Genomic DNA, 23,742 nt, shown 5'->3' on the forward strand with positions numbered 1-23,742 from the left:
TTTTCTCTTTGTCTTTCGAATGTTCTTATACACAGATGTTGTGTATCGGTTGGTGTGTTCTGTTTTTCGGAAAATAAAACTAAATAAAACTAAAAAGCGCTGTCTGGGAATTTGTTTGATGAAAAAATCTTTTCTCTTTGGCTTGAAAAAAGAAAAATTCCACATCTCCCCCTGTAAAAATCAATCATTTAACAGAGGGAGACTTTCTGTGACTGTTAACCGGCACAAGCACCTATTGTATTAGGTTGGTCACTGGCAGTAAATCATATACACCCATGTCTGTAATCCTGTCTTCACAATAAGGTTGAAACAAGCAGGAAATATATCTAGTATATGAGCAAGAAAAGATAACAAGTAACTGCTAAGCATCTAAAACTTTCCCAAGTGTGCACATTTGGAGTGCAAACAAAACATTTGCAGCTGTGTTATAAATAAGGAGCGATGCTGGGAAAACACTGATTTCCTCATTTCCTCATGTGTTGGTCCAAAACTTATTATTTGGCCACTTCAGCTAAACACCTCAATAAAGCAGTTCTTGTTCTCCGTTTTGTTATGTTTGGAGTCTAAGAAACTTAAAGTTCTAGGATACAATACAGATTGAAATGAACGTTATCATTATGAGAGCTATGTATCATTAGATGACATTCAGTTACCTGTAAAAATAATAATAATGTGAGACACTTATTGTACTTGGTGTTAAACCTTAACTTTAGAGACTGCTATGCTCTGTTGGAGTTTTGGAATAAAAGCAGGAAATGACCATCTGTGTCCAGGTCAGCACGATGTTCTCTGTATCCACAACAGATTCTGTTCCATTTAATATTAACAAATGAGGAAAGACTGTGTTGTGCTTAGTGTTCAGCCCTGAAGCCATATTGATTTCAGCTTACACAGATGAGTGAGTCAAAATCACCTCTGGTCCAATTTATTTTTCCTGATACAGATGATCGCTCAGAGAATAACGAGGATACGTCCACTTTTTAAAGGTGTAAACTTGCCTCCTTAAATGAAAAAAGCTTGTTAAAGAAAAAATATAACAGTGAACCGGATGCTAGGCAGGGGCCTTTCACTGTGGAGTGCACATGTTCACTCCGCGTTGCATGTTCTTCCTGTGTCTGTGAGGGTGGACTCCTGCTCTGCCGGCTTCTTCCCACAGTCCAGGGACATACAGCTTAGGTTAACTCAAGATTCTAAAATGTCCATAGGTGTGAATATGAATGTTTGCTTTTCTCTACATGTCAGTCCTGTGATGGACCAGATACCCAGGGTCGCCTCTCGCTCAGTGTCCCCTGGCCCCAGCCTGCGGCCCTCAAAGGGATTAGCATTATAGATGTGGCATAAATGGAAATACAGCACTGGGTTAATATCATATGAAAAGATCATCTTAAGTTATTGTGGTGGTGCAGCTTTACCTTGGCTGATGTCATTTAACAAGGGACATTCCCAATACTGATAAAGACACTTATCAGGGCTGTACTCAAGGAAAAGGAAGTTGTTTCTGAAAAAAACACTCGAGCAATAAGGAAAGAATGTCAAAGTGAAAATGTTTAAAACTAGGGCAACACCTTCACGTGATGATAATAATTATTCCCGTATTGACAGTTCCTGCTTGGCTGTGCTTTATCACAAGGTAATGTTGTTACAGTAAACATAGAAATGAAGATACAAGTGTAATATATCCACTGAGTTCTAAAGGACACACTGAAAAACAAGGGAGGGGCTTCATCCACAATAAGAATGAATTACAGGTGTGCATTTCACACAGGAAAGGATATCGCTGACGGCTGCTCTTCAGTGATGCAGGCAGATGTCTAAATGATAAGATCAAAGAGTCTTAGTGGATAGTGAATAATGTATAAATATTGTTTTCATACACACTCAACTCTCTCTCACCCACAATACAATAAAGGTGCAAGCTCAGACTTCAAGAGCCTCTCTATAGAGCTAAAGCTGTGACACAGATCAAGTTTCCATACAACCAATGCTGAACAGGTTGTTTTTGATGGAAAGGTTGGTTTACAGACAGGAATCAATAAAATGATGGTGAGAATGAATCCTTTTCCTTCTTCTGACTACTGATAACCTACGTTACACAGGTATTAGAATAAATTGACATTTCTATGGGGGCATCAGTGGTGTAGTCTCGTCGCTGACACATGAACAACCACACGAGTGGGTCAGAATACATAGAAGTCTCTTGCTCTTTAGCGAGTGATACGTCAACACATATGGTGAATATGGGGCATTGTGAACTAAAGAGGGAAGTAAGGAAGTAATGTTCACTGCTGGGAAAATACGTGGTTGAGGAAAAACTGTTAAAAGACTTGATCCCATATTTCTGCAACAGTATATCTGTGTACGTGTCTGGAATCTTTGTATTGTCTTTGGACAGAAACTCAATACAAGAGGAGCAAAGAACACAAAGGCTGTGTCAAAACAAAGACACTGAGCTTCCGCAACCTTCAATATATGCAAAGATTTTCCTGGAAACTTTCCATTTTATGTTCCATCCTGCTTATTCCTCCATAACATAAATGTATTTTTGTATTTTTAGTGTGCATTGTATGTGAAGTAGATAGGTGAGCTTGTATATTTCAAAACAAATACTGACTTTCAAGTTCATTGAATGTTAAGTAGGTTTTTTAAGTAATAATCTCAAAGACTCAACCACAACACAAGCAAGAAAAATTAAGGTATTATTTCACTCTTCTTATATAAATTTGGAACATTTTGTTTATTTTACTAATTGATTAATTTAGGCTTATTTTCCACTGTATATCCAACGAAATGCAGATTGAGGTCAACTGTACAATAGTGCTTGTTCTTGTTGCTTATGAGAAAACTAAATAATAAAAAATATATGTTTTAAATCCAGCACACACCAGCAAACCAAACCACTATTTATCGAATCACACAAAATGACAGAAGCTTATTTATGTGAATGTTTTGTTTGCTCCTTCTGTCGTTTTGTAAAATGTTTATTGAATTATTCGGGTCAAATGCTAATAAAAATAAGAGTTAAAAAAATTGTGTCAAAAAAAGCAGAAATAATAAGTACAGGAGCCTTTTGTTTTCAGCCGATTTACTTTGTAAAAATCAAACAGCCCTTTTTTACACACATTAGTAGAAATACACATTAACTGTGTGTCTGCACAGTCTACTGATGTTATCATCTCCAGTAATTGTGTACATGTGTTAAGAACTACAGTCATTTTGGTCTCAAAACCAAAGGGGAGTTTGTTCAGTGTTTGGATGGATTTTCACATGGTCATCGTCTCATGACGACCCCTCTGATGTTGCCTGGTTATAGTTTGACACTTCAATGAGGTTGTGGTCTGGATCTCTGAAGTACAGGGAGGTGATGGGCCCCACAGCCCCACTTCTCCCCACTGGACCTTCCTCTATTTCCACTCCACAAACCTGCAGAGGAGAAGAGAAACAAACTGACTGAGCACAATACAGAAATGTGACATAGACGTCATGTGGATTTGGTCTTAACTTCCTCACAGCATTAGTGTTGACAACATAAATTCTAAACAGTCTGTAGTTATTGGGTGACGTACCTTCAAATGTGCAGCTACTGTAGCCAGAGGGGTGTTGGTGATGAGGCACAGGTCCGCAGAGCCCGAGGTTGGATGTTTGGCTTTTGGCTCGAACTCCTGACCCAGCTGGTGAAGGTTAAACTTCTGCTGCCCAAAACCCAGAGCCTTACGGTTTCCCTTCAAATGCAGAGATGACATGAGATGACAGGGTGTTGAGAAGAGTTTGATTACTCAAGCTCCCTCTTACAGCATGAGACTGAATGGCTGATTTTTAATCAAAGCCTGCCACCTAGTGGACTTTTTTCTCACAATCAAGCGAGCATCCACAAATTCTTCCTTGGATACAAGGACAATGATGTGAATTATTTTCCTCAAACACAGTCGGTAAAGGACCAGTAACTTATGAGCAGCAGGACAAAATGATGTGAAATCATTGTTCTCCGTTAAGAAGTAAATATCTTGGCAGCTTTCTTCTCGAGAGTAAACTTTAAAGCTTTTGTCACAGGCCAGATGTCTGATATTGACTAAATGGGAATCTCCAGTTTCTCTTCTCCTTTTTCTACAGATAAGGGAATTGCTGAAAAAGTAAATACCCCCTGGGGAAATCTATTTACAAGCTTGATATATTTACTGGATAACTACTGTTATGAATCTAATGAGTGCTTGATGGGTAGTTCATAATCCTCCCATTAATTAGCAATACTTTATGACTAGGTTAATACTACTATTATTACAACAATACATTTCAAAAGTGGGATTATTAATTTCTAATTTGTTTTGTGTTTGAGGGATGATATGAAAAAAGTTATTTTGTCTTTCTGATTATGTCTCAATAAAGGGACTTTGAAAACCATTTAAACGATGGAGACACATTTGCTATTTTTATTATTATAATTATTATTATTCTCAATATATGTGTCATGTGCAAAGCCCCTGTCAAACCTTGAAAGTGATGACATCCATGCCGAGGACAGAGGTGTAGAAGCTGATGGTGTCTGGGACACTTTTCACTGTGAGAACCAGATGATCCAGGTGACTCAGTTGAACTGGAGAGGTTCTCTTGAATTTCACACCTCCTGCTGTTTGAATGGACGCAACCTGAAAGATGTGAGGAAGTCATTTCATCTTTCATTCATGCTGACGCTTTTAGAAATAAAAGAAAAACAGGTAGTGATTGTATTTCCGTATCAGCAGCACCGCTGTGTGGTGTGGTGGTGTACTGCATGCTGTGAGAACCTGAAATATATGCGGTTTTGCGGATTGTTAAAACTGACGCAGACTTGCAGCGGATTCGTGCACAAATAAAATCTGAAAAGAAACAGACGAGGTGAAATGAGTGGATGGTTCAGCTGGTTTCGGTTTCTCTAAGTGCGGGTTGTTTGAGTCTGTCCGGACAAACTCCGCCGACAGACCAAAGATCGAGGAAACAGAAAATGTGAGCTGCTGGTTAAATAAGCACTTGATGTTATTTACCGTGACACGGCTCCTGTGAAAAAGCGACAGACGGTTCGCCACAGCTCGGAGAGTCATCTTCAGCCTGGAGCTCACCGACACACTTCCTTGTTTGTTCCGCGGTGAACTGTGACCTGTGTCCGGGCACAGTGCAGCGGAGCAGCGGAGCAGCGGCTGGAGCTCCGACTGTGCGCACTGCAAACACAGGACCGAGTTCTAATACATGTCTGACTCCTCAGGGTCTGTCTTATCACCAGGCCTCTGAACAATCCTGTGTTTCCACTGTTTTACTGACTCTGGAAAACCATGAGCCCTTTAGTTTCTGTCCACATCCTAACTCTGAATTAGCTGTGAATTTTAAAATGTGCAATAACTTCTATATTCACATTCTTATACAGACTTCCCTTATTACTTTGGTTTTACACTTACATCCCTTGATGTATGTAGTATTGCAGTATTTTATTTGATTGCTTTTATTTTCTATTGAGGTCTTTTTTTGCCTTGTTATGTTTTTGTATATGTACTTCTTGTAATAATGCACTTTTCATTGTACTGTTGACCAATGTTAACTTACATGTGATCTATGCATTCCTTACAATAACATGATTGTTGTTTAATGGTCATTCTAATTGAAGAACTTGACAGTTTCTGGTTCATGCAAGTAAATCAATTTTTATACTTATATAAAAAATTTTGACAAATCCAGTACAGCTGTTTAGTGAAGCCTGGTGGTGCTCGGGTTTTTTAAAAACTATTGTAGAAGTTTTTTTTAATGAAATTAGGTTTTAGTATTGTAATGGGATTGTTGTGAAGGTGTAATGAACTATAGATTTCTGGTTCTTTCATTCTATTTCTCATTTATGTAAAAGAAAGGACAGAAAAAGCAAGTCTACACATAAAGTTATCGGTTATCACCAACTTTTACGATGAAAAGAAAAAAAACCTTTATGACAATGTCCACAAAAACAAAACCTGAAATAAATTCAGAAACTTTAAAAATTGTGTAGGATTTAGGGATATCTACTGATGTGGAGAGGCCCAGCTTTTCCAAGCATGTAGGAGAACCTGTGGTGGTGTCCAGTGACTTCAAAATGTTGTATAGGCCCCAATCTAGAATCTTGTAGATAATAGTAGTGCAAGATGGTGCAGTCTGTGGAGGAAGACACACTCAAAGGGTAGATACAAAGAGCTTATTATAAGGTAACAAAATCAAAATGTTTTAGTTTCAGGTGATAATGCACTAATTAAAAGCTTAATTATGAATATTATAATAAATTCCTGCGACTAGAACATTCCAAGTCCTACACTATGGTCATTTCAAGAAGGAGAAGTTATAGCAGCTTATTTTCTGTAGTGGGCAGTGTATTAAATGATCATGAGTTGTAACACCAACACCAGATATTCTATTTTGGATCCGTTTTAAAGGACCATGTAATATTGAAAAAGTCAAAATATTATTTGGCAGAAAAATAAACAGGGAAATTTAAAAAAAAAAAGATGTAAACTGTTTAATTTACTGTACATGGTGGAAGTAACACCAAATAATCTGGATGCAGCATGAAATTATCCATCAGCATAGTAAGAGGACAGGATGCATGACGGAAAGTTTGTAGCATAACAACTTTAATTCAGCGGTTAGTGTCTTTTAACACCCAGTTAACATACTGCACTGGGTGGGTCACAGAACAAGGCCAGAACTAAAGCATGGCCTGAGGGGGAACATACATTTCATTTACATGTTTATGGTTTTGAACAATGACAATGTCTTGTGTTCAAACTTTGTCCCGACAAGGGAGGTAATAATTGTGGAATAGACATCAAACAGTGAAACGAGAAACATGACAGGGTGGCATTAATAGTGATGCACTTTTCTTCCTTCAGCCAGTGTTCCTGTTCAACAGTGCTATTAAAACCTACAGAACTTCTACATAAAATAAAATGAACTTCAATACATTTTAATAAGTCCTCATTTAAGATTTTTAGCCATTAACAAGATTTTTTAAGAATAGCATACATTTATATCATCGCTTGTAATCCACTACTTTCACTTTTGCATGTATTGCACACTGATATGGAGCATCTGCTCATGAGGCAGAGGGAAAGGACAGTGAGCCAAGCGTCCTGACTTTCAAATGGAATAAGACAGACAGACAATTCAGACTTTGAACACCCCTCCGAAACTTTAAAATAATTAATTAATAATTAATAACTCGTCACCTGTACGAGGCAGAGTTGAGGAGACAGGTCTACATTTCAGTTTGTTTCACTCTGCCAAAAACAAAAGCTGTGGAGAACAGATCATTCATAAAGACAATCCCTGTTTGTGGCAAAATTAAGATTTAGAAAAGAAGTGAATGGATGTCGGCAAAAAATGATTGTAAAATCGTACATTTAAAAAGTAAAGGTCCTTTTACACAAGGGGCAAAAAAGCAAAGGCAACTATATTTAAACTTCTCATATGTCATGCCAGTATATCTTTGAGATGGGGGAATTCACATGCCAACAACTTGATTTCAAATCCAGTATCTACTACCAATATAGAGACGTACCTATCTGGCATGAATACTACTCAATCATTTAATGATCCGGAATATGTTGTGATCCCAAATTAAACTTGTGCTTTGCAACAGTAATCTAGCTGAAATTAACTTTCCCTTTATTATTATACAACAATGTTTTTTTATCAATACAAGTCACACAGAATTTTCATGATATAAGCCACTCCCAAAATATTAGTTTCTTTCATGTGAACGAAAAACAGAAAGAGAGAGAACAAGTCACACTGTAGATGTCAAACCAATTCATGTCCTACACCCTTTGGACATCACAATCTCTAAATAATTCTGATGTGTACACCGATATCACCTGTTTGTTTAACACCAAATTTAGATGTTGTGGTTGAGTAACTGAGGCCAACACTATCCTAATCTTCATGACATAATTTACATTCCAAAACCAATTCAATGATACAAAGTATGATTCAAAATTATTTATACAAGCTTATTTACAGCTAATACTTTGAACTGATGTAACTATGACTTGTACCAATACCCAATTTATGGTATATAAAGGCGCCATTTAGGAGCTAATACAAAAGGATTTGAAGTGCCTGAACTACCTGCAGGTGTGCAGCATTTAAAACCAGGGGATTCTTTATTTGATACAGATCTGCTTGTGCGCATGGTTTGGCGCAGTGCAAAAAACTGCTTGGTCACTACAGGTCGATTCAAACAGCATGCATTGCTTGTGTCTAACTTTGGACTGCATTAATAATAGTCTTACTAGAGAGTGAAAATGTCCCGATGTCACTACGTGGAGCACCCCGTATCAAACCTGCATCTGCATTATGATCAAACTCACAAATGGTATGAAGGAAATACATTTCAACAGTGGAGACACATTTCCTCAAGAGCCTCTCATGGACATGGGATATTAGATTATTTAGGTTGAGGCAAAAGGCCTGCAGTCTGTTGTGAGCTACACCACACTCTCGCGGTTGGCTGACACCAGGACAGCCCTACGGCAGATGGGGCAAGTTGAGTTTTCAGAGAGCCAGCGATCAATGCAGTGCACATGATACTCATGAGAGCAGGGTAGTTTACGTAGCTTGTTACCTTCTGCATACTCTGTTATGCAGACGCTGCAAGTTTTCAAGGCATCATTCTCGCCAAAGTTGCGCATGGAGAGGTTGTCAATCTGCTCTTTTGTCAGCCCCTGGGGCTGGTCCTCATCATCATCATTCAGAAGGAAGAAGTGGGCGAGCCGCAGGAAGGGCAGTGAGCTCGGCTCCTCTAGGCTGATAGCTGGTCGAGGTCGAGCCCTGCCACCAGATGCTGGCGGACCCGTGGCAAGTCCCTCAACCATATCAGTCTCAACTGTCCTTGCTCTGACTCCAGCAGCTGCAGGCGGCTCATCAACATCAGCAGCAGCAGGAGCCAAAACAGCAGCGGGAGTAGCTTCTGGGTTGTTGAGGGTTTCACCCAGATCCGTAGGTGTGCTGGCTCCACGGTTTGAATCTGAAGAGTCAGAGTCCGAATCCATGAGGTAGCCAAGTTCACCAAAACCAGTCATAATCTGTCTAATCATAGACTGGAGAGCCATTGAGGTTGCCTCTCCCAAACCTGCATCAGAGATTCTTCGAATAGGGATGCGAATAGTGCTGACGTAGGTCCTCACACCAGCACGCTCAGAGCGTGAGAAAGTCCTACGAAATCCGCCACGCTCACTCTCATAAAGAAATGTGTTGTTTGAGTTCTGGGAACGTGAGCGGGTACGACTGGCAATGCTGTCTCTTTGCCGATATTCGCCTGGACGCACACGACGCACCTGGAGATCTAGCATAATAGTAGGTGGGCGCCGTCCTGCTGCACCACCCTCTCCCCCAGGAGCCTCTCCTTCCTGAGATTCGACATTTTGGACCTCTGGGACAGGTTCTGCACTTGCCCTATATGGCTGAACATCAATGTCAGCTGTGCTTTGCCTGGAAAGAACATGCTGTCGAGTCCGTGAACTGCCCTCTACTTGAGGCAGAGGGGGAGAACTGGTGGCAGGGGTGGGGACTTGAGAGTTGAGAGCCGGACGTGGATTAGGGAGTCCATCGAGCTGGTCCAAGCTCAGAGGGGAACGGCTCCTGGCTGTACGTGCCCTTGTCCTGCGTGGTTCTGGACTGCGGCTTCGGGGTCTCCTTTGACCTCTGCGCGGAGAGAGAGAAAGAGGGGGTTGTACTGGCAAGGCAGCAGGTGAGCTGGGAGATTCTTCTAAAATCTCTTGTGAAACAACCTCTTCTAGCTCAGGCTCTGGTTCCACTATGACAGCCAACTCCTCTACAACTGGTTCTTCCACCACTTCTGTCTCCATTGGGACCTGAGGTTCAGCATTTGCCACTACTTCTTGACCCTCTAAAGACTCTTGCTCCCCTTCGGCAGCTGCCTGTTGTTCAGCCAGGTTACGGTTCACGCTGATTTCAAGGCTGAAACGAAAATCGCCACTGTTTGGGTTGGTCTGGCTTACTGCTCGCCATGACTGGTTTCCACGATGTCCAGTTCTGGTTGTATTTCCTGTGCGTCTCACTGTGTTCAGCCAGTCCAGGAGACTATCTCCACCGGCAGGATCCTCTGAGCTTTCTGGTTGTACTGAAACAGCAGAAATAACAAGTGAGAAATCATATCTGATCGTGACAGTAAATCACAGTCAAAAAAGAAAGATTTCAAACTTACCAACCGGCTCTTCTCCAGTTTCAGTACTAGGGGTGTTGTTATTCTGCTGGTCTGGACCATCTTTGATTTGCTGAAGTCTATTGAACAGCTCATCCTCCGTTACCTCTCCTTAAAGAAACATTACAAAACAGGACCAAAGTCTGGTATTAAAGAAAGAAAAAAAGACTTTCAGCGTTCCACAAGTTCCTTTCTTGGAGTTTATCAAGTGTTTTATTCCTCTTCACAACTCTGACTGCCAGCAGTTTCTGGGTGAAAAACAATGCACCTGCATTGTTTTTCACCCAGGTGGCAAGAATTGACAGCTGTAGTTCCTACAATGAGAACACACATGTTCTGATACACAGAAAGTGTTCAAATCGGTGGATTGAAACTGTTCAGCTATATATCTGGCAGGTAGGAGAACTATGGTAAAATCAAAAGCAAAAATATAAAATATGTCAACAACAAAAAAAAAAAAAGAGCCATTATTAAATTTCTGTGATATATTGGCCCATAGATCTGTTTGGTTTTAAACACATTAACAGGACAATACTGAAAACCTCCAGACTTACCAGGACATGCCACTGTCCATTCAATGCCCTCTCCTTGCAGGGTGCTCCGCTAAAGGACGTTCCAAACTTACATTCTCCCTCCCACTGCCCTGGGATAGAAACGAATTGGGTGTCCTCAGTAGTCCGTAGGCTTTTGCATTTTGAGCAGTGACAAATCCAAAATTATAGGTATCTGTGCTTGCTAATAAATTAATATTGTTATTATTATAATTATTTGCTGTTATTGTAACTTCTCTTTCTACTGTGCATGTATGAATTGTGAGAATATGAAAGGAGAACATTGATTCTATCAAAAAATTGAATGTTGATATTAATTATTTTTGCAAATCAGGCCTGTACACTCATGCAGCACATCTCTGGGAACTGTAGCCTACTTATTAGGCCAGCTAGACGACATTTAAAGAGAACATACTAGACACTGAGTTCAAATAAAAACCTTGAATAAGTGAGAGAGTATTAACACAATGATAAAAGTTTGTTTAAACCTGTATTATACAGCACTTTTTGACAAATCTTTAGCAACCAATTAAAATTCTGAACTTTGGACTAACATAGACAAAAGATAAGAAATAATGATGAGGATTTATGTGTTTAAAGTAACTGAGATATAAGTGAAACTTCTATGTAGGACAGATGTTGAAACATTCTGGCAGGATTCTGCAACCTGACTTTGTTTCATTTTAATTCCCTCTGAATTGCTACTAAGAAATGAATGGCAATACCTACCTATTTCTAAATAACACTAATTACCTTTTGAGTTGCTTAAAAATCAAGCAATGTCACCCCTAACCCTAAGTTTACTTTCATTAACATTACAAGTGCAATTATATTAAATGCTTATTACCTGGGGTTCCCAAGAGATTGTTGTCTCTCATGAGCCGATAGTCCTCATCACTGAGATTGTTGACGAACTGATAGAAGGCCTCCTCTCTGTCCAGGCGGTCCAGCTGCCTTCTGCGCTGTGACTCCGACTGGTCACTGCCACTCTGCTCTGAGCTGTCAGACCCCTCCATTGACTCAGAAGGGAGGGAGATCGAGGGATGTTCTCCAATCTTCAGCAAGATCCAGCTGCTGCATCAGAAACAAAAACAGCTGTATATCAACAATGGACAGATGCAACGAGTATAATTGACTCTGCATCTATTCAAATTTAGCTACACTACTTTGACTCCTTCCATTTAAGCATGCACAAAAGGAAATCGTAACCAAATACACTTTATTTTTAATTTAACATCTGTTAATGTGCTCTACCATCAGCCAGGGAGACAAACTCTGGTCAAAACCTAGCATCACATTCCAACACAGAATCAGAGGGAGAAATCAAACCGGTAACTAATGTTAACACGTTTAAAATCCACTGATTAACCAGGAAACCAAAAACTTAGAATGTGCAACACTGGGTATCTGAGACGCTGTGTTTACAGTATCATACAGTGGACTTCTCCCTGCCGTGGTAAAACATGTGGCTGTTTAATAGTCACGATTAAAGTGAATAGTTTCACACAGAGAGTGTTTCAGTATCACATTGGAAAACAGTATTGGTCAAAGTCGGGATAAAAACAAAATGGCATCATCTAGCTTAGCCTGCGTTAGCTAGCAGGGCATTAGCATCGTACACGGTTGCTAGCACTGTCATCTTTAAATATGGCTGACTGTACGTGAGACCTATATTTGATGTAATATCTAATAAAACCGAAGTGATACGCGTCTTTAAACAGGCTTATTAAATGACCAAACAAACCCAACGGTGTAAGGCTTACAGTCCGCTACAGTGAGTTAGCTCCAATGTTATCTCCTAGCCGAGTGGCTAACCTCATTCACTACCAACGAGATACCCAATGTAAGCTAACGATAGCTTAGCTAGTAACTTCTTGATGAGAGTCCCCGGTAACATTACCTTGCCGTAAACACACATCATCCCAAATATAGCTGATGTCAGGAGACAATCATTGAACAGTTCCAACTAGAACACGAGGGTGTCATTAAAAATACACAACAGTTAGCATCACCGCAAGCTAACTTAGCAAACGATGTCAATTAGTGACGTTACGGGCAGTGCGTTAGCAGAGCAAATAGCTAAAAGTAGCTAGCGGATGAAAATAAAGGCCATCAGGGTGAATACAGCTCTGTCATCGATACACTACCTGTTCACTGATGTTCGGATGTGATCGTACAGCCCAGTCGTTCCTCTGCCACTCTCTGAAAAACGCTCGAATGTTGAGCTACGTGCGATTTCAGGATTCCATTTTCTTTCTTTTCGAAAAGCTACAATGATCTTCCGGAAACTGACGAAGTCCACACGCACTCTCCCCCGGGTTCAGTCTGGCAGGCAGACACGGGCACGGCACCAATCCTGGCGCACGAATTCAGGCTGAGCTGTCTGAGCGGCAGCCAATCACAGCGAAGGAGGCGGGCCGAGCTGCGTCGCTGTGTCTACCTGATAGACCTCACGCAGGGAAGCAAAACCTGAGTCCCGCACCAGAACAGCGTCAGAAAGAAAAGGATGTTTGTTTTGGACGGAGCGACTCCGCTCGGCTGTAGCGCCACGATGCGGTTGCAAATATAAATACTCCAACCTTCTGCAGTATCAGGCTGGAAGACAAATATCTGTGAACACCAGTATCCTTAAATGGCCAACATACATCATCGTTTCATGGTTTTAACAATACCATCTGTCTTATGCACATAATCTGCCCTGGTGTTCAGTAGCATCCGATGATTTATGTCACATCATAAACTGCAGCAACTATATTAGTATTATAAAGGAGCCAATTATATCATTATCAAAGTAGTATTTAGTCAGTTTCTGACCATTTGTAATCCAGTATGGTCAAAATTGGATTAAATATACCTATGATAACGGCATAGAAGAAATATATGATACACATATCTGATGGCAAAGGAAGAAGTTCTATAGCTACACTCAAATTAAGACTATTTCCCTACCGTCAATGTTTTATTTGCTCTCACACTCTCACACCACATCGTTAAATGAATTGATTTCCGCTGCTTTGTCTTCAGAGGAGATGCACTTCATTTAAAGCATCTTCCTCTGCTTGTATGGTCATGAACAGGTAAAAAATAAAATAAAACAAATGTGTCAGGTATATTCTTGATTAACCCCCAAAATGTTTGGCACAATTTTTGGAGATCATCCTAAAATGTATAAAATAAAATGCTACACCTGCAAATCTATCTCTCATAAAATCACGAGGTAACATTAGTTTAAATGAAAGTTCAGTGCAAAATGAATGTTTCCTCAAACTTAAACTGAAACAGATAGTTACAACAATGAAAAGAAATGTTCCAGAAATAAATTGTGCTATTTAAGAACAAAGATTTTTATGAGAATAGAAATTCAGGATAATATTTTTGTTCAAATAATTAAGGTCAGGACAAAGGAGGTAGCTGTATCTGTATCTGAGAGTGGCAAATGTACAATACAGCATGTGACATATTGTATTTGTAATGACATATTAAATTAAAATGAACTAAATAGGGATATACATTTTAATTTACAATAACACTATCACATAGTATTGTATATTCTCACACAAACAAATGTTCAATTCAAACTAGGTCACAACATCCAACTCGTCTGTAGAATTCCGAAATTATATTATAACTCTGAAATAAAATGAACAAAAATATTGGAACTATAGATTTTTAGAGGTAGAAACCCCACAGGCCTATAGCAGGCCCTGGAAGTTTGAGTGGGCGGAGGTGGGACAGTATTGATACATCAGCATGTCAGCAGAGACACAGTCGTGACCCCTGAGCTGCTGGGGGGCATCTGCTCAGAGGCCGTTTTTTAAACCAAACCTGCAAAAATATTACAGCTACAGCAATCACAGAGACGTTTTCATGAAAATGACTTAATTCTGCAATTTAATTAACACCCAGGAATAGAAAACCTTTCAGTGAAACCACAAGAGGCTAATGGGCAGGGGTTGAAAACCTCAGTAGTGCCTTAAAGCTATTGTTCTAAGGATTTATCGAGGATTACTGCAGTTCAATATTACCACGTTTTACACATCACATTTGCCTGAAAAGCTTGGTGTATAAGTACATGTTTTTTCTTTGAATAACCCAGCGAACAAATTGTGTTTGAGTAATTGTGTTAGTTTCTCGTGATTTGACTCAATAAGTAGCTATGTGCCTACTTTACAAAACGCTGCATATATAGATGTATTGATTCTATTGTAGTGTTACTTTAGAATTTTCTCAGTAATGATAAAAAAGAAATGTATAAACAACTGTTCTACTGAGAGAGTCGCCTATGACTCTTTATGCAACGTGAACGCACACACCAACAAAACAACTCGGAACAAACATAATAACCACAGGTGCAACTCATCCATCGCAGCAGACGATCCATCTTATAATTTGCCTGCTCCCTTATCTGCTATGGGTGACTAAAGAACAAAAACAATGCTAATACCACCTGACAAATTTGGAGGCATACATCACAGGATCTGTTTATGGTCTGAGACAGTATCTCCAGCTCCAATTAAACATGCCAGAATGAGTTGCAGTGTGGACCACTGCAGCCCAGCTCAGAGTTATGGATGAGCAGTCACTCCAGCAATGCCAGGCCCTGAGTGCTAATTAGACATGACATTAAAATAACATGAGCCAAAGCCAGACTTGTGCAGAAAGTAAAATGCCTTTCGTCGAAGAGTCTTCTAGTGTAACAAATAGGGACAGGCTAATTGGAATTGTTGGTTGTATTTATGTTTACACGTTTTGTGAAAAGACCAAGCACTGAATACAGAAGATTATATTCTTCCCTATTCCTATTACTGTGGTAGAGGGAGGGTATGATGTGCCACTTACACTTCACTCCAGACATCTCAGTTAGCTGTTTGTCATATTAATTTATCATTTTGTAGGATTAATTGTTATTTCGAATGGATAAAATTTGTTTTCAAAGAAGCTAATAGTATGGAGATTTCATGCTGTAGTTACTGGCTACAGCAAGTCGTGGGCGGTAAAAAACACAACCCAACTCTCTTCAGAAAGCAGCATTCAAAATCTTATTTTAATTTGTATATTTACTCCATAAACATTATTACAAAACTCAGCAAGTTACCAATATTACATTATCACCATACAGGCTTGATCACAAATATTTAAAACCTTTGCAACAGTTACAACAAAACAAAAAACAAAATAATACTCAAATAATTTACATGAAAATCTATAAAACAGCAAATTGTTCACAAATTATATTTTTTTTCAGAGTTTTCATGTTTTTTTTTCTTTGCTTATTTGTGTTTTGCACAGTAACACAACACTCTCACAACAAGATCATGGTCTTATTACAAAACTCCCAACAAAATGTAAATATTTCTAGTTTTCTGTTGATACTTTCATATTTTGGTTTTTAAAACCAGAAACTTGTCATTGTATATCCTTTCCACTGCCCACAGAGGCGCATAAAAGGTTACTCACACACACAAATACTTCACAGCACTTTCTAAGAAAAATATACACTTACAAAATATGTTACAAATTGGCACACAAAAAATATACAAGATTTTGTAGTGTCAAGAGTTCATTAAGATTCCTTCTGGTAACAACTCTAGACAGTATATATAAAGCTCGGTAATCTTTTAATGAAAAGAGCAAAAGTAATTCCAATCATTGTCAAAGAATCATGAAGTGAATACATCAAACATAACAGTATAATATACATTCATAAAGAGGGTTAGGTACCTAATCTATTTTGCATTTCTTTTTTTGTTAACTCTGGGAAAACAAAAAAAACCAAAGACAAAAAAAGAGAAAAAAGGAAAGAACCAAAATAATTGTCAGCTTTCTTAGCACCATTAACATGAGGCAGCTCAACAGTGGCACATTTTGAAAACAAACAAAGAGAAATAACTATGAACTCAGAGAAGTACATTCAATTTGACAATAGGCAGAAATGAGAGAAGGCAGACTAAATGGGCTTGCAGCCCATGGAGCTTCCCATCAGCAGCTTGTCTTGGTCCTAACCCTGATACACTGGAGAAAAGAAACAAAGGATCATGGCAGAGAAGAGAGAAAGGAGAGACAGAGAAAGATTGATTATGAATCCTGCCATATGCAGGCAATCAGTTACCGTCACGTGTGCATCAGAATTACCATATCCAGTGTGACAAGGCCCGTTTTTAAATCAAGCTTCAATTTGTCTGCATATCTCCATGCAGGCTCATGTTAAACTGCTTTATTTTTTAAATAATACTTAACTTTCAAAGATAAAATATTAGCCTGTTAAGTATTTACTTGTAAAACCAGGTGAATGTATTTATTTTATAAAAACACTTTTACAGCAGATTAAACATGATTGTAAACTCTGTTTTATGTTTGATTTATTTCTGGGCAGTGTGGAGGTGAACGACCCCCGAGTAATTCATATTAATTGCGTGGGAATACACTGGATCAGATCGTACACATAGATTTTTTATTTTCAGTTTGTGCCCTTATTTGGCCTTGATTTTGAAAATATTTTCTGCCAAATTAGAGATTATGATAAAGACAAGACAGAAACGAAAAGTACCTTCAAAATTAAGTTGAACGTAGACATTATGAGACAAAATGGTCCAAAATAACTAGAGAAACAACTTACTGAGTATGGCAGCGTTAAGAAATAAATTAGATGAGAATGTCAAGGAAAATTACTGTTTATATTACCGTTTCAGGTAAGATAGAAGTAAGATTTCCAAGTGGAGCTAAAGACATGCTTTCCTTCATTTACAAGATTACTGATTCCATTTGTACTGAAAACTGCTTTCACATTCACATTAAATTTAACTGCAACAATGTAATATCCATTCATGACTGATGCGTGCATCAGAATCTCAATGAGTAATAAACCACCTTGAATTTCCAGTACAAAATAGGTATTCAGTGAGGCACTGCCTCTGACAAATGACAAATAATTTCCTTGCTTACCCTCAAACATCTGCACTACACTCTCCTTGGTCCAGAGAAAGCTCATTTGAACATCTCTTTTTTCATCTTCTTCCTCTACAGTAGCCTTCAGAGCACATCTCCCCTTTGCCTCTCTTTTGTTGCTTCTCAGTGCCAGGCGATGTTGAGGTAAATTGAATTTGGCAAACAAAGTGGGGGAAACGAGGAGAATTCAGAGTCTTTCTGATTTGGTTTAGTGAGTGGTGGTGTACCACTGCCAGCTGTTGGTGCCTTTCATCGGAGAGAGAAAAGTCCCAAATAAAGAATTCCTGTAGTGGCAAGTCTCTGTAAGGAGTCTCCAACCCGAGCAGCCAATATTCCAATGGATAGAAAAGAGGAACAGCCAATATTCACACATATATAAGAGGTCATTTACACAGCATTGTTACTTTTGGCACATTGATTTTAAGATTATAATCATCTTTTTTTGCAAATATTGCATGTCCCTGTACAACAACATTGACAAAAATACTCTGAGGGTGGAGCTTTTATGAATTTGCAAGGCGTAAAAATGTAAATTTAGATAACCAGGTCCTCTAAACCCCAGAAGAAAAAGAAAAAAAGGAAAAAATGGGGAGTCATTCCAACTTTGAGGGAAATAAACATTGTCTGATATGTCGTCAATACAAAATGGTCCCATCTTGCGTTTTCAAGATGTCTTGGGCTTAAATACGGCTCATTAATTGTAGGTTTCCCTCTTGAAATGAGCCAGGCAGTGTATGAAGGACAGCAACAACAGGACATCCATATTCTGCATACAAAAACAGATGAGGAGGGGTGCGTAGATGTCACTCAATGCATTTGTGTATATAGCTACATCTTTAGGGAAAAGGGGGGAATAAATACATAATTCAGGGGAGCTAGTTCTGCTGAGAAAATACAAAAACAAAATTCCTCAAAAAGGCGACAGAACTGTTTTCAAGGCTTATTCTTTTTTTTTTCAGACAAAAATAAAACAAAAACGACTATAAGAAGAACAAACAAAGCAGAAACAACAAAAGCAAGAAAAATGCAGCCATGGTCGTTTCAAATCTCAATCAAGCTTGACACAATCACTCAATAGGTAGTTTGCAAAGTACAAGAAGTTTTTCATGCAGATATTAATTTCATCTTCGGGGGGGGGTTAAAAGGAATTGGGAGTAGTCAGGGGGAACGTAGTACTCATGCAGCTCTGGCATAGCGTCAGTGTAGGTATGCTTGGGAGGGAGGGCTGAGCAGGTAGTGGGGGGAAAGTGAGAGGGGGTGCAACAGCAGCTGATAACAAAATATTACCTCAGTTTCTCAAAAGAGGTGATCAGTGCTAAGTCCTTATTTGGGTCTCTCTCACCTCGCTTCCCCTTCAGTGTCTCAATCCGAGGGAACTTTGCACTGGTCTTGTGGCGGTACAGCTTTTTGTGCGCAGGCCCGGGGTTAATAAAGTTGGGTTTATCAAACATGTTACAGCCCAGTGCTAGCTGAGGGAATAAGGGATGAGAGGGGTTGAATTTGGCCTGGTTTTTTCCTCCCTTTCCCCCAGCCTTTCTGCCTCTCCCAGCCCCTGTGAGCACAGCTCCTTTTTTCTTCAGGTCCGCCTCTGTGCCTGCCAAGATTTTTAGGGTCTTTAGGTTGAGGCTATTGGCCTCGGAGGGCATACAGGACTCCGACATGGGATTCCACAGTGGCTCAATGGAGGCCATCATGAACCTTTGGACCTCAGCCATGCCAGAGACAATGTTGGACAGGATATTGGAGGGCTCCTCGAATTCTCTCTGGTCATCCCCCACCAGATTGTTGCTTTCTGACCAGCCGGTGCCAGACCAGTCCCCAGTGGTGCTACTGTCAGTCAGGCCTGTGGCACAACCGCCTGCCTGGTTCTTTGCTGCCTTACCCTCTAACATGGCCTTTATCTTTTTAGTGGAACGTGAGTTCTGTTTGGGCGTCTTAACCTTTTCTGACTTGGGAGCTCTGGGAGCCCGGACTTTCTTTGGGCTCTGTCCTGCAGCTGTCTGTTTGCAATTGCCTTTCCTCTTAGACTTTATGCTTTTCGCTCCAGGCAGCATCTCACCAGTCTGTTCATCAAATTCTGTAACACCCAGCTCCTTTTTATCTAAACATAACACATTCTGATTGTTGAAGTTGTGCAGTGGAAACTGGCTGTCTTCCACCGTGTATGCATTTGCTGTGTGCTCTTGTTGCTGTATAACATCACAGTTCCACTTTACTTCCCTATTGCAGTCCATGGTCATATCATTAACATCCTGGTATTCTCCAACATTCCCAGCTATCTTCATCTCACGCCCCACCACCTGCGGGGACAGGTTGGGGGTCTCAGGAGGGGACAGTTCTGACAGTGATGAGTGTCTAAATTTGTCAGGGGTAAAGTTGGAGATATCCAGTAGGTCTGAGGACTCCCTGAGTGGGGTAAGGGCATCCACACTCTGCTGAATCACCACTTTCGGACTGCAATGAGCTAAGAAGCTGTCTCGGCCCTCCTCCTCACCCTCTCGCTCACAAGACTTGAGGCTGAGGGAGCTGTAATTGCTAGAGGAGGCTGACAGAGAGCCCACTGAGTCATAGCTGACGAGCCTACCATTGTCTGTGCACAAGGACCCTCTCTGGTATTGCACCTGGCCATCCACACAGGCAGACTGAGACACTTGCACATCTGCCCCGGGCTGCAGCCCAGCCTCAGTCAGGTAGCTCTTGTCATAAAGCAGCCTGTCCGCCTCAGGGCTCAGCTGGCTGTAGTTAGACACTGGCAGGTTGTCGTTCAGGGGCACAGCACCTGCAAAGTTGTTGGGTAAGATGGGAGTCTCAGGGGTCTCTGGCCCAAAGCTCTGGCTGTGACTTGCGCAGAGCTGCTGGTGCCACATCTGGGGGAAGCTGGGGCAGTTCTGGGGGGACTGCTGGAGCTCGGACTCAGAAGGAGGCGAGAGGACGCAGCTCTGAGCGAGCTGCAGAGAAGAAAACTGTTTCTCCTCTAGGGATAGCCCCAGAGGATACTGTTGCCTAGAGGACTGCTGGGGGAAATATGAGATAGCTGCTCCGCCAGAAGAGTCTGTAGCATCTAACAGGGTCTGCAGGTAGCCTCCCGGGATGACAGGGACACCCGCCTCCACCTCCTCTGAGGAAGGAGCTTTATCAGCAGAGCAGGTGGACGTAACAAAGGAGAATTTCTCCTCAGATCTGTGAGCAGGGGTGGTATTGTCAGAAAAATGGGGTTTGACTGTAGTTGAGCTAATGCCTGCCTCTTCTAACCCAGCAGTTGGGTTCTCAATCTGTGCTGCAGCTACACAGGCATCCGTTTCATTTGTCACACTCCTCCCCTCCTCTCCTTCTGCCTCTTTCATTTTCTTGCTCCTCAGCCTTGCTTCGCTTTTGAATTTCCTTATCCTGACTGTTTTATTTCCTCCCAGTCTCCTCCCCTCCCTCTCCTCCCTCTCCTGGGAGCGGCTCTTGGCTGTGACTGTGTGCGTGATGGAGCTCGTGTCTAATGTGACTGGGAGGCCTGGAGCTGCTATTATTCCCCCTACCATGGGGGTGGCCTCCGCTTTAGTGACACCTCCCTGGCCCTGATCAGAGAGAGCGGAGCCCTGTGCTGTTGCTGATTGTTCCACAGCATGAATCCTCTGAACCTTAAGCCTGTTTGCAATCTTGTATTTCCTTTTGGGATGACTAGAATTAAAAGGGCGATGATGGCGTCCATTTAGATGAAAACTGCGTTGTTTTTTATCTCTGGCAGCCAGCTTAAGCTGTTCCTGTCTCTCTCTTTGCCTCTCTTGCCAGAAATCCTTCAGAGGAGCCAGTTTCTCATATTTGCTTACTGTGTCTGTGTTTAAGCTCACAGTCGCATCCAAAGGGTCTAACTTTCCCAGTTTCACTGACATGAGTCTCTCTCCTTTAAACCTGTTGATAATGATGTACTTGATGACAACGGGTGGTTCCTTACGACAGGATTTCCGTCGCTTTTTGGGGCACCAGTCCACATCCTCCTCCTCTTTCTGACCAGCAGGAACTTTTTCCTTTTTCTCAGCATTCTTCTCACTCTCGAGCGAGTCAACATCATATAAGTAATCATCGCTGTATCTAACCTTTCTCTTGGAGCGTAAGCCGTAGTTTAGTGGGTTGGAGGGGCTGAGGAATCTTTTTGAGTGGCCTTTTTTAAATTTGCCCTCCTGCAGAGTGTCTGAGGAGGAGCCTGTGCAGGAGCTGTCATCACTGAATTCTCCCGACTCCTCCGTGGAATTGAAATCCATTAAGTAATTAACTTTGGGAGTAGACATGGGTGAGCCTTGGGAGCCGTCAAGAGGGCTCCTACCACTGCAGTCCCCAGCTTTTCTTTCCTGTCCGGTCTCCAGGATGAGCTCATCAGTTTTGGGCTGCAGCTCCTCAGCACTCCTCCTCAGGACGCCCACTCCTTCCTCTTTCTTGGCACAGTTAGCCAGGACACTGGGGAAGAAGTTGAACTGTGTCTCCTCCTGGAGCACATTTGTTTTCTCCCTCATGTTGTCCTGGAAAGACTCATAACGAATCTTCAGCGAACAGACATCACTGCTTAAAGTGGAATCATCATCTTCATCATCAAAGAGGTTGTCGACGTCTTCCTCAGAGAAGAGGTTGACTGACAGTTCATTCTTAGAACAAAGGTCCAGCAGTTCCATCTTACTCTCGCTGATGAAAGACTCAAAGTAGCCCCAGTCCTGGCCGGCATTAGCCAACAGAACCTCCTCTCCGCTCACTTTGTCCAGTAACAGTCCCTCATACAAGTTCTTAGCTGTTGCATCATCCTCTGCATCATCACAATCCTCTGTTGTTTTGTTTCCATCCGCTCTCTTGCCCTCACCTGGGGCTTTCGGCAGAGGAAAGCTTAGTAGCTGGTCAGAGAGGAGCTGTTCTCCATAGTGACTCACTGTCTCTCCTGCATGACTCAGGCACTGGATGCTGATGTTGTTAATGTCTGAGAAGTCCTCTCGGCTTACATCCCCTATCCTTACACTTAGCCCAGTCTCTGTGTCTGGGTTAGTGTTAGGGTCAAGCGGTGGGTTCTGGATGGAATTGGGGTCAGTAGCATCACAAGTTTCAATGAAGCAGCCAAGGCAGGTGCGTGAAGGCTGAAGAAGACACTCCTCTGTCAGGACAGACACAGTGCCGGGCTCCATCATTGTAGCTGATAGAGGGAGGGCAATGGGGAGTGGATGCGGAGTCTTCTGGGTGTCTCCCACTGAGCCCCAGGAGTTTACAGCCGGGGTGGGAAGGGAAGTGGGAGTAGGAGGGTGGTGAATTTGTGGGACTACAGTGGGAGAGTCATCGGAGGAAGGGCAGGGGGCTGCTGTCAGGCCAAGAGAGGGATCAGTGCCAATGGGCAGGGGCAGGGTTGGCGGTGGAGGTGTGGTCCTCTGTTGTGTTGGACAGGCCCGCTGTGACGTCTCTGCAGCAGGTCGGGGTGAGGATGGAGGGAGAGCAGCATCGACGAGTCCGCACAGACTCAGATCACCACTCTGCTCACATACCCCTGTGGGGGGAAAAAAAGAAAAGATTTCAATTCTTTCAAGTCTTTGAACCATAAGTCAAAAGTTAAATGACATTGTTCTGTAGTTACACTGACATTTCTTCTGGGCTGCTGAGATGCAATTACAGTAAATTAACCCCCCAGAGCTGAATGTGCCATTTTGTGATGCCAGCTTTAAACATTAATAAGTCAGTTTTGGTATTAGATTCAGTAAGAGGTATTAGCAATGTCAAGTTGGGTAATGACAACTTCTTACCCATTACAGTTAGATTTTCAGATGTAAAAGTCGAGACTGGGCAAGATCTAACACAGCCATTATAAACTCCCCCCAAATTAGCTGTGGCTCAGGACGTAGAGCAGTTCGTCAACTAAGCATAAATTAGGTGATTCAAGCCACATTCTCCTTGCCCCTGACGCCTGTGCCAGCACTGGCTGATGTATGTGAAAGGGTAGATAACAAAACTGTGTTGAATAGCGTGTTGAGTGGTCATCTAAGACTAGAAAAGTTCTATATAATTACAGACCACAGACCAGAC

The 23,742-nt window shown here is 41.4% G+C and overlaps 3 protein-coding genes across 5 annotated transcripts in view; all 3 read right to left on the reverse strand.

The window, feature by feature from the left end:
- Positions 1–3,065: 3,065 nt before the first annotated feature.
- Positions 3,066–5,347, reverse strand: glod5 (glyoxalase domain containing 5). Its single transcript, XM_020088983.2, has 4 exons — positions 5,016–5,347; positions 4,485–4,640; positions 3,564–3,719; positions 3,066–3,420 (listed from the first exon to the last, which is right to left on the reverse strand). Exons 1-4 carry the CDS (start codon positions 5,070–5,072, stop codon positions 3,277–3,279), a joined length of 513 nt encoding a protein of 170 aa, XP_019944542.1. The 5' UTR covers positions 5,073–5,347; the 3' UTR covers positions 3,066–3,276.
- A 1,248-nt stretch (positions 5,348–6,595) lies between these two features.
- rlim (ring finger protein, LIM domain interacting) lies at positions 6,596–13,116 on the reverse strand. Of its 2 annotated transcripts, none has more exons than XM_020089335.2 (4): positions 12,906–13,116; positions 11,606–11,832; positions 10,211–10,318; positions 6,596–10,126 (listed from the first exon to the last, which is right to left on the reverse strand). In XM_020089335.2, exons 2-4 carry the CDS (start codon positions 11,772–11,774, stop codon positions 8,472–8,474), a joined length of 1,932 nt encoding a protein of 643 aa, XP_019944894.1. In that variant the 5' UTR covers positions 11,775–11,832; positions 12,906–13,116; the 3' UTR covers positions 6,596–8,471. The 2 variants fall into 2 exon arrangements, with proteins under 2 accessions (XP_019944894.1, XP_019944895.1); XM_020089336.2 differs by having other exon boundaries at positions 11,606–11,829; positions 12,906–13,056.
- A 2,658-nt stretch (positions 13,117–15,774) lies between these two features.
- nexmifb (neurite extension and migration factor b) overlaps positions 15,775–23,742 on the reverse strand; it is a 51,463-nt gene continuing 43,495 nt past the window's right edge. Inside the window, exons 3-4 of one of the 2 annotated variants that reach the window (XR_011244061.1) lie at positions 17,701–23,209; positions 15,775–16,770 (exon numbers count right to left, since the gene is read on the reverse strand). Coding sequence is in view for 1 of the 2 variants with exons in the window: in XM_069531712.1 (XP_069387813.1) it covers positions 18,987–23,209 (4,223 nt within the window). In the remaining variant the exon portion in view is untranslated. Of the gene's footprint in view, positions 23,210–23,742 lie in introns of both variants that reach the window. The other variant, XM_069531712.1, reaches the window with a different exon arrangement.

This window comes from Paralichthys olivaceus, chromosome 9, assembly GCF_024713975.1.
Source record: "Paralichthys olivaceus isolate ysfri-2021 chromosome 9, ASM2471397v2, whole genome shotgun sequence".
In the NCBI taxonomy this organism is placed as follows: Eukaryota; Metazoa; Chordata; class Actinopteri; order Pleuronectiformes; family Paralichthyidae; genus Paralichthys; species Paralichthys olivaceus.